Genomic DNA, 12,059 nt, shown 5'->3' with positions numbered 1-12,059 from the left:
TTGTTTACCTGCTGTGCAAACTATGATAGACGGTTTGGAAATTTTATACGGTGCATAAATGGCGGGGCATTTACCATTTCAAAAAGCAAACTGAAAATTATGAAATGATTTAGTATGTATGTGTGTATTCAGGTATATTTAAGTAAACATCATGGTATTAAACTATGAACAAATTTCTGACCAAATTGTTTATTGGTCACGTTTCAGCGTTTATTTTGATTTACATAGACTTCATTATTGACTATACTGCACTTAATAATCTGTTTGGTTAGATTGGCTAAAACTGTTTCATAATAAATTAAATTTTATATGGAAAACTTTCAAAATATCGATCAAATAAAAGGAAAAAAATTACAAATTATTCTAACCATGGCAGCGATTAATCTACGCATTATAATTAGTCAGCGACAAAAATTTTTTTTTTGGTTCATTGTAAAAATTTTTTGGTCAACGGAAAGACTTTCTTAGAAAAAAAACTTTAAGTATAAAAATTTTCTAATAAATTTTTGCTCAACGAAAAATAATCACTATTTTTTTTGTTGAACAAAAATTAACCAAAAAACTTTATTTTTTGGAAAAGCTTTTCTTACCAAAAACTTTTCCTCAGAAAACCTTGTCTTGGACGGTAAACGAGTAGTCTTAGCAATAATTTCTGCTGAATGAAAAAGTTCTGCTAAGTGGTAAATTAAAGGATTTGGGAGTACTAATTTGTGACTGTTGGAAAAGTTGGAAAAGTTAGCAAGCTCGTTTTTGTGTTTTGTGTCACAAATAACTGCGTCTGTTCTCCATTTTTGCTGAAAGGTTGTTGTTAGAAAAGTTAGAAAATGGATTTAATGTTCCCAAATAGTACAAAACTGAATGTTTCCTAAACATAGCTTATATGTTATTAACTTAAGTTCTCTCTCGCGTCAAATCAGATGTATGCACTGCTAGCTTCGCTCCCGGGCTAAGTATTTGTAATTTTTGGGCTTATTTAACTGTTATTCTGAACGCCAAAAGGGCTAACCAAAACTCAATTTTGCGCTGAGCTTGTTTCAATATCGGCGGCTCTATTCTCAAACTAACAACAACTAAATTTTTGCCCGGGGTAACCGCGACCCGGGTTGAAGAAAGTACGCGTGCCCCATTTAAAATTAGATCCCTTGTGATAGATATCATTTCTCAGATTCGAAAGCGGGACTTCAAAACAACATAAAACAAACAACATGTTTTTCTCTCTTCATAGACAAATTTTTGAGAGAACATAAAACGTGTTTGTTGCAAATTTTTGGGAGAAAGTTGAACAGGTTTATAACTTTGCTTTTATATCTTTCAAGAGCTAGTTTCACCCCCAATTCATGTTCAGGGTTATAAAAAGTTTGATTAACGGGCAAAAACCCCTAAGTTGTTTATTACAAAATAAGTTCTGTTTGAAAATGTTTCTAAAGAAATTATTGCTTTACAAACAACGAACAAAGACAGCTATTGAACAGAAAAAGCTCGGCGATAATTTTTCTTTTTAAAAAAGGATCTGATGTTTCGGCCTCCAGGGTTTACAATAAACCCCAATCTACGAATATTGTGTTGTTAAAAAGCAAGTTACTGAGATATAAAGCACGGTGAAAGATATTTGCCCACAAATCTCGGCGCTCAAACAGAGTAATGACTATTACCACACGGTTGTTATCGCTACCCAGAAGTTATCAAACCCCGAGGCGAAGCCGAGGTGTTATGATGACTTCGAGGGCGATAACAACCGCGTGGTAAATTTTTTAAATCAACTTTTTAGATCATTTCAAAAATTGAACAGTTTTATTGGTTTTTCATTTTTATAACGTCCCCCCTCCCCCTACCACACACACACACAGACACACACACACGCACACACACGCACGCACACACGCACCCACGCACATGCATACACTCACACACTCACACACAAAAACACACACAAACATACACACACAAAAGGACACACACACACACAGACACATACACTTACACACACGCCCACAAACTCACGCACACACGCACACACACACTCACGCACAAACACACACATACGCACACGCACACAAGCGCGCACACACAAACACACGCACACGATCACACACAGACACACACACACGCACACACACGCATACACACTCACACACACACACTTACACCCACTTACACACACACACAAACATACACACAAACAAACACACGCACACACACACACCCACTTACACCCACTTACACACGCACACACAAACACACACACGCACACACTCACACACACACACACACTTACACACAACACACACAGACACACACACACCAAAACACACACACAACGACAAACACACACCAGACACACATACATTACACACCAAACACTCCCACACAACACACACACCGCACAGACACCACACACCACACACGCCGCACAGACACTTTACACACCAAACACACCGCACACATACCACACACACACACACGGCCTCCAGGGTTTGCAATAAACCCCAATCTAAGAATATTGTGTTGCTAAAAAGCACGTTACTGAGATATAAAGCACGGTGAAAGATATTTGCCCACAAATCTCGGCGCTCAAACAGAATAATGACTATTACCACACGGTTGTTATCGCTACCCAGAATTTATCAAACCCCGAGGCGAAGCCGAGGTGTTATGATGACATCGAGGTCGATAACCACCGTGTGGTAATTTTTTTTAATTAACACCTGTTGCGATCATTTCAAAATTGATCAGTTTTATTGGTTTTTCTTTTTTATTCCGTCCCCCCTCCCACACACACAGACACACACACACAGACACACACACACAAACACACACACACATGCACACACACGCACGCACACACGCACCCACGCACATACATACACTAACACACGCACACACAAAAACACACACACATACACACACAGGCACACACAGACACACACACACACTTACACATACAACCACGCACGCACGCACACACGCACACGCACACGCACACACACGCACAAGCACGCACACACGCGCGCACACACAAACACACACACGAACACACACAGACACATACACACGCACACACACACAATCACACACACACACACACACACACACCCGCTTACACCCACTTACACACACACCCAAACACACACACGCACACACACGCACACACACACATACTTACACACCACACACACAGACACACACAGACACACACATACACACACACACCACACACACACACACCGCACAGACACCACACACCACACACGCCGCACAAACACTTTACACACCACACTCACCACCCACACCAAACAACACACACCACACAAGTTTTTTAGACAACAAGTTTATCAAACTGTTTCCATCAATAGACTACGAGTTTATCGCCATTCTTTTATCGCCACTGTTTAGTTAGTAACTGTGACGATAAAAGAGTGTGACAGACTCGTAGTCTAATGCTGAAGTATTTTTCCAGTGTCGATCGGGCATTAAAATTTATTACACTGGCAGTCTATTCAACTGCTATTATCGAAACAGTTGTTGATTAAATAAATACAAAAAATGAAGCTGTTTGTAAAATTTGTACATTTCAACAAGAATGTGAACAAATTTACACAATGTAAAAATCAAAGAAGATTAGTGTTTGAATTGACGAGATCGTGGATAAAATTCCCCAGAAATGTTTGTCTTTGATCTATGATTGGCTGAGAAATTTCCTTCGACTAAGGGCCGGCCTGCGTTTGCAGTGATGAGTCATGCTTTGACCGAGGAAAAAATCCTCCTGATCAGTTCGGCAGAAAAATTTGAGCAGTGTTGTAAAAAAAAATGTGTATCACAGCCCTGAAAAACAAACTATAACTCTTCTAAAGACTTTATTTACTTAAGATCAAAATCTGTGCAAGATCAGAAATAATTGAAGAAATTCCGAGCTCATAACCATAAATAAAACTAATTTTTTGTAGAGAAAATAAATAAGAACGTGTATTTCAAAGGTAATTCAGAAGTTCTCTGTCCAAATATGGAAACTGCAACACGACAAATACAAAATTCAAAACCTCTTGCTACCACAGATATCATTTTTCAGATAACTTTTATGTTATTTATTATCTACTTGATAGAATTATATTGCTCCACCAGTCAACGAGACCACAAATTGTCTTACAATTCCAAATAATTTTTCGATATTATCAACAACTGCTCTCAAAGTTTGCAGCATTTATTGTAAACCTTTTGGTCTTTTTATGAAAAATTTTTGCCTAATCGTTTTTCAGTTTTTGTTCTGAAACAATATGTGACTTCTCAAGTGACCTTTTCTGAGAAGTCAAAGATTGCCCTCAATTCGAAAAAAACTTAGCGAAATTTTTTTCGAATTGAAGTTCGCTTTTTTCAAGTTTGTGCTTGTAGTTCTACTAAGCTGTAGTATATTTTGTAACTCCTTGTAACGTTGATTATATGACCACTCTTCTTTGTAATATGCAATACACGTGACTTTGCGTATATAGCTTTCGCACTTGAGAGGTTTTTGACCGTCATTCCTTGCATCACTGCAATGGTGGAAAGACGAAAATTTAATTATTATTTAATCTAACTTAATATTAATATTAATTAATGTCCAAAATCCTCCAAGTCTACTAACAACGAAGACACTATTTTGCAATGCCGTAATTACTCTGATCGACAATTTACCCTTATTCGCTCATAATTATGGAATTTGGACTCCCATTTTTTAGCACAGTTTAAAATCTGTAAAAATTTATACGTTTTTTATTGTAATTTATCGTATTGTATTCCAAATCGTTTTTTCAATTTAAATTCCCTACAAATCAGAGACAATTTGCATGAATGAGGGAGTTGAAAAGGATTCATCCTAGCGTTACACAGATATTCTTTTACAGATCTGTCGTTTTTCCTAACTTTTATTTTCTTTTCGTTTTTCCTTTTGTTAAAAATCTTGCTAAGAGACAGTGTTTTGTCTCTAGCTTTTGTTGCTGGTTTTGTACTTTTTTATGTTTGGACGAATATCTTAGTTTTCATTTAAATACAACCTATATTAGCAACAATTTTTCTATCATCTCAATGATAACGTTTAAGGACAGAAGATACAGATGAAGGGTTGAAGTAATGGTTCTGCAGTTGTTTTGGTTCCCAGTTTTTTGTCATACTATACTCTCAATTTTGGCATGTTGTATAGTTAAGATAACATTGGCAACACCGTGCAAAGAAGCGGCGAGATTGTAGTCCTTTCAAGTAAAGTTGTTCATATTTCACCTTAACGTAAACTATAGAAAAGATAATGTCAATAAAAAGATTTAATTTTTTCGTTGGTTCTTCCAAGTGGATGTAGAAAAATCTCATCTTACGCATGAGTGACGAAGAGTTGGAAAATTTTTATACAGATTCAGTGAAAAAATAACTGATTTTTCAATTTTATGAGTCCGTTTGTGGCTTAATGAGCAAAAATATTGAAAACATTGAGTTTATTCAAAACCTAAGGAGAAGCAGACTAAAGCGTTTGTTCACTTTTCCCAATTTTTGTGAGAAGGCTTTTGGTTGTAACTTCGTTAAGAAAAACGTCAACTGCTGGAAAACATAAGGGAATCAGTACAATATATTAAACAAAATTCATTTCATCAAGTTACAAAATACTCATAATGCACTGATCAAGTCTCCTAGAGATAATATGCAAAGAAATTTAGTCAACAGTTAGGGCTACGATCACAATTAAAAGACGTGTATACTAATATAACTTCCATTCACTATGATCAACCATTTTTTTGACTTGTTTACCAAAACAGTCCACTCTCTCCCATTTTGTACAAATAGCGGATCAATTCTGTCAGTTTCTTATCTTCCGCAAAACGAAAAAAGAACTACATTTTTGAGTGATGAGCACCCAACATCTCTCCATTCTGACATTGTTCCAAAAATATTCCGCGAATTTCAAGAGAAAATTCTCAGAGATTATACAAGAGACTTTATTTAGGTTTTAATGGCGTGCATTGTAAACCTGCTCAGAAAACTGCAAGAAAATTAAAAAAGAGACGTGACGAAGTTGGAAAAATGACATAATAAAGAACTGGAATACACAAAAAGAGAGCAATTGTATGTTACAATAAAGGATTAGAATACATTTCAATATTAACTCCATCTAACGTTAACCAATTGTCTTGAAATGGTACATTATGTTTTGATTCCTCAACAGTTTTACCAACAAAAAATTGAATTGGAAATTAAAAAACTAGTTGCACCGATATATTTCAAAATTTAGTTGACGCCATTGGATTAAATCCTCAGAAATTAAAAAACAAAACTAACGTAGCAAAAATAGATGAAGTTTAATTTCTTTAAGAAACAAAAAAATCAAGCTACCTTAATTGCTATTAGAAGGAAAAGCAGCCTATGAATCGGTTGAAAATAAAAAAATAGGGAAGCTAATTATTGAAAAATTATGTTGCTTAATTTCTGTTTGATAAAGGTCCTGACACAAAATACCGCCTTGCAATGCAATATTTTTAAGGATTGGTTGCATTTGCTAAGAAATGCGTCTCTTTCAGGCCTTTCGGGATAATTTATCGGATTTTAATAATAGAGTAGTGTGAAATATTTATTAACATGATTTAACGTCTTTTCTTACTCTGCTTGTCTTCAAGCAAGGAAATCAACATGTCTTGCAAACGCTTCATCGGTAGTCATCAATGATTACACAAATATCAAATCCCAGCAAATGTATGAGTTGATCAGGGAACGGTGTTTGGTGCTGAGTTTGGAAAAATTTAAAATAAAAAACTCAGAATTCGCCAGAAGTGAGACAAAACACGCTGTTCCCTTGCGTGTACAAAATCATAAGAGAAGATAAATTCTTCTATCTAGGCGACGCAACAATAGATACAATACAAGATCATCGGAGCTTTACAATCTTGGTCTATATCCGGGTCTATATCCATTAACTTTGATATTTGCAAACAAAATGAACATAGAATTTCAAAAACGAAAAAAGTATGAAAAAACATTAATCAAACTGCACTTTAACAAAATTACACATAGATATTCCCAATTCTTCCTAATGCAAAATTTTTACTTGTCATTTTTTTGCTGATCGTTGTCATGTTTTTGGTTGCGAGTAAACTGTTTGTGGATGGTTGTTTTCATGAGCGGTCCTCGACAGCATTTTCCCATTTTCCCTTCTGACATTGTTCAAATACATACTTTAGCGACAAAAGTAAAATTGTTGATGATATTATAGGTTGTGAAACCAGAGCTGCATATTTTGACCTCTTCCATTCATAACAAAGGTCAAAATTGTGGACGTCATCTCAACAGGACAAAACATGAATTATCGAAAGTTTCCCATGCTACAGTTTAATGAAGCTCTTAAAAATTACTTCCATAGTATAAAACGACAAAAAAGCTCGGAAAGAAAGTGCGCAAATGATGTTTAAGAAACTTTTTGATAATCACCGTTAAGTTTAAATTTCTAGAACATAATTGCTGATAAGGAATTGCAGTTTTTTGGAGGCCATAGAAAACAGAGGGGAAGAAGATTTGTAGCAATGGCAAAAATAATTAAGAGGACAGCGACTCCATCTTTCAGGAGTTGTTTTTCCGAGCATCAAAAAGAGTTAGTTCTGATTTGCTGGATGTAGCACCACTAAATATAGAAAAAACTTTATTCGGGAAGAAAATAAAAATCCATGGCTGGGATATTGGGGAGAAAATTTTACATAAACAGCCGAGTGGAGGAAAATATTAGGAGACGTCGCTTTTTTGAAAAAGTCCTCCAAAGATCATTCGATTTCGCCAAACAAGAGGAAGTATTTTCTTCAGATAAAACTAGCACTAAAGCAACCAACGATAACAACTTTTGTTTTGGACACTTGCTTGTAGAAATTTAACAAAATTCCTGTTTTGGAACTAAATGAAATCGCTCATGTTTAGGAAGTTTTTCACAGTAGTTCATCCGATGCAAATTTCATCTAATTTGAGTTTGAAACCTATAGAAGAAGATATTTTGACAAGTGACAACTTTTATAGAAACAATTGCTTGTACGTTTAGTTTTTCCGTCGGGACAGAACCAGTTTTCACAGGACAATTTTAGGAAAAGCCTTTCCATTAAAAAAAAAGTTGGATTGCGAAAATTTAGATTCGTTCGCAGAGTTAGCGTTCGCTATATTCTCAACTAATACAACCAATGTCTGTAGGACATAGGCAACAACAAATGAAAGCAATGAACTTCAACGAAAAAATTCCGGCTATACCAAACCATCTTTTGCAGAACAATTACATACTTGAATTCGATCTCACTTCAATTAAACTGCCGGAGAAGGTATGCATTATCCTGAACTAAAAGGTTGAAGTTTGAAGTATTGTTTTTTGACTGCTTGCTAGGGAACGTAGTAGAGCTAATTGTTTTACGAGAGAGAATATTTACTGTTGAAATGATGAATATAGAAAGGTCAGATGATTTTTGCGTTAACGATGATATTTTTCTTTTCTTCATTTTTTTAATCTTTTTTAACCTATTTCTTTCTTTATTGTTACATTTGTGGGATTTAGATTATCTTCGGCAGTTGTAATTTTGTTCACCAAATAGTTTTCTAAATTAAAATGGACAAAAACTTAGGGGAAAGTAACTTTTCTTTCTATGTTCCTCTGCTAATTCTTTATGTATTTTCCTTACATTTTTCCCCATCTTAAGTCCACTAGCAAATCTGTTGACATTAGTAAAAACAAACGACGTTTCGAAGGGATAACAAGGTAAAAAGAACAGTCATTGTCGCTTTCTTGAAGAAAAAAAAACGAAATCTTTCAGCTTGATTTTAAAGATAGAAATCCGTGCAAAAACGGTAATTGAGAATCAAAGCAAAAAAATTTTACCATGCATACCATATCACTAAAAGAGATTAATGAACGACTTCCAGAGCTAAAATTCCGGTACGTTGGATTTTTTCGGGCATATTTTTTCAAAAGTCCGCTTCGTTATCATTAACACCTCTCATTGGATAATGATTGCTCGCTCAATCAATCACACATTACAATGTTTTGGAAAAAAAATATCATAAAATGATAAAACGTCTGCTTCAGAAAATGGATGAATTATGTAGAGTTTAAATTTGTTCAAAATAGTCTGAACGACGTTCATGTTTTTCCTATGAATTTCCGAATTAGTTATCTGTGAAGTGTACAAGCTGATTGTTATTTAATTCAAAATTTAATACAGTGAATACTTTTCTCCTCCTGAATTACCTAAATTCTTGTTAATTAATGAAACTTTGTTTTGAATTTATCAGAACTCAGAAATGTTCTTCAAAAAGTTTTTATTTTGTGCAATAATTTTGTAATTGTTCGAGTTTTTTTTTAACCACCTTAATTTATTTTTGACTTCAGTCTTGTAGTTTTTTTCTTCGTTTATCCGTTATTTAACATTTTTTCGACTGATAAGCCCGCAAAAGACTACAAGTAAACGATTTTTTTTTTTTTTTTTTTTTAAAGCAGTCAATACTTTTTTTGGAAATCATTTTTTCCCTTTTATCCATTGTCAAACCGCCACCCGTTGTAAACTCAAATTTTACGGAAATTGTCTGTCGCACCTTTATATCTTTAGCCAGCTTTTCTTAATACCGCTAGACCCAAAACTTTTTTCCAATCTTTTTTGGGAAGCAAAAACTGATCTTAGTACATGTAGTCGGCTATGCCAAAGATACCCTGCGAATCGCAACTTGGAATATTCGCACACTGCTCAAACCCGAAGCTAAGCACCTGTTGGCTGATGACATGAACACCCTGGGAATCGAAGTCGCCTGCCTGCAGGAAACAAGGATCGCAGGCGACACAACGGAAACAATCCAAGATTCCACGGGAGCACCCAGCCTCAAACTGTATGCCTCGGGTTACGACAGTCAGGGTCTGCACGGAGTCGCGATTGGCATACACCTCCGACTGGCCAATCACGTCATGGAATGGAGAGCCTGTGGAGCCAGGATCTGCTACATGAGGCTGCATGCAATACCAGTGGCAATCTCCATAATCTGTGCATATGCCCCGATTGAAGATAGCAGTGTACGAGACAAAGAGGCATTCTACTCAGAGCTGCAAAAATGCCTCAAAGACGTCCCCAAGAAGGACGTTCTAGTCGTTGGCGGCGACTTCAACGCCAAAGTTGGTTTGCCACTCGACGGCGAGAAGCAAAATATCGGACGTTTTGCAACAGGATCCCGAAACGCTAATGGCGAACTACTGGCGCACTTCGCCGTACTAAACGCCCTTGTAATTTCCAACACCACATTCCAAAAGAAGAGACATTCCCTTCATACTTGGCGATCAAATGATAACAGAACAAAGAACCAGATCGACTACATGTTGATATCAAGACGATGGAGAACATCAGTAAATAATACCTTCAACACCAAGCTCTTTCTCACTGACACGGACCACAAACCTGTTATTTCGGTGATCCGATTGCAATTGAAGGCATACACAAAGAAGGCCAAGACGATCGCTTACAACCTGGGATCCCTGCGCATACCCGCGGTAGCCGACGAGTTCAAAGATACGCTACACAGTTTGTTTGACGCAGCCGAAGAAACAGGCGATGACGTGGAAGCTAAATGGTCGCAACTGAAATCCATCCTTCACCAAGCAGCTGAGAAAAGTCTCGGAAAATCTGAGCAAAAGAAGAATGCATGGATCAGCAGCGAAACTATTGAGCTTGTCAAGAAACGTGCTCGAGCCCGCAACCGATCGAAGAAAGCGGAACTGCGGAAAACCATCAAGAAGGCAGTCCGCATGGACAAGACAAAGTATTTTGACACCCTTGCCCAGGAAATGATCGACGCGGACGAAACGGGCAACCTGAGAAAGGTTTACTCTGTTGTCAAGCAGTTAGCAGGGAAGCGTTCAGCCATCAGCGAGACTCTCAAGAGTGCTGACGGCCACCCGATTAATGATGCAAAGCAGAGAATAGAAGTATGGGCCAACCACTTCGAAAAATTGCTGAACCGACCACCGCCAGCAACTGCCGACATTACAGAGAATCAATATAAACCTCTCTCCGTAGTGAGCACTGACCCGCCCTCGCTTATGGAAGTGCAAAACAGCCATAAGCAAGCTCAAAAGACGCAAAGCGGGTGGGCCGGACAACATACCGCCGGAATTCTTCTTGGATGGCGGTACTGCTCTCGCACAGGAGTTGACCAAACTCCTACAATGCATTTGGGCAACAGTATCCATGCCAATGGACTGGAAGACCGCAATAATCGTCCCCCTCTTCAAGAAAGGCGACAAAAAGAATTGCGCTAATTACAGGGGCATATCCCTTCTCAGCATTGCTTTCAAAATCCTTGAAGCAGTAATAAAGAATCGTCTCGAACCAGTGTATATAGGCCGCGCAAATCAAGCGGGTTTCAAAAAGAACAAAGGCTGCAGAGATCAAATTTTCGCTATACGTCAGATACTCGAGCAACGCGAGGAGTTCAAAAGGTTGACAAACCTAGTTTTCATAGACTTCAAAGCCGCCTTCGACAGCGTGGATCGAAAATGCATCTGGCGTATCTGTGAGAACCTTGGACTACCAGACACACTCCTCAACGTGCTACGAATGCTATACGCAGAGACCTACAGCCAAGTCCGAGTATACGGCACCCTGTCCCGCCAATTCAGTATCCTCAGCGGTGTCAGGCAAGGCTCGATCCTGGCCCCCTTCCTATTCAACCTCGCAATCGACTGGATAATGGAAGAAGCCCTCCGCAATGACAACGTAGGCGTGTCTCTGGATGACATGATAATTGCCGACCTCGATTTTGCAGACGACATCTGTTTAATGGATGATAATGGAAACGACGCCCAGAGGCTACTCGACAACGTAGCCAGAAATGCAGCGGCAGTCGGCCTCTACCTGAACGTCGGCAAAACCAAATTCTGCTCCCAGGACATCAATCAGAAATTCCACGTCTATGGCGAAGAACTGGAACGTGTTGAAGACTTCACCTATCTTGGAAGTAAAATACAGCCCGACGGCAACGTAACATCTGAAATCAAGGCCAGGATAGGCAAAGCTGCAGGTAGTTTCAAAAACCTTAAG

At 37.8% G+C, this 12,059-nt stretch overlaps 1 protein-coding gene across 1 annotated transcript; it reads left to right on the top strand.

The window, feature by feature from the left end:
• Positions 1 to 9,754: 9,754 nt before the first annotated feature.
• LOC142352948 (uncharacterized) lies at positions 9,755 to 11,278 on the top strand. The gene has a single exon (XM_075405105.1). It carries the CDS (start codon positions 9,755 to 9,757, stop codon positions 11,276 to 11,278), a length of 1,524 nt encoding a protein of 507 aa, XP_075261220.1.
• Positions 11,279 to 12,059: the final 781 nt, after the last annotated feature.

Source organism: Convolutriloba macropyga, chromosome 14 (assembly GCF_964194025.1).
Source record: "Convolutriloba macropyga chromosome 14, txConMacr16.3, whole genome shotgun sequence".
Lineage (NCBI taxonomy): Eukaryota > Metazoa > Xenacoelomorpha > Acoela > Convolutidae > Convolutriloba > Convolutriloba macropyga.
Note: the sequence above shows the minus strand (reverse complement) of the source record. Positions and strands in the feature narration are given on the sequence as shown.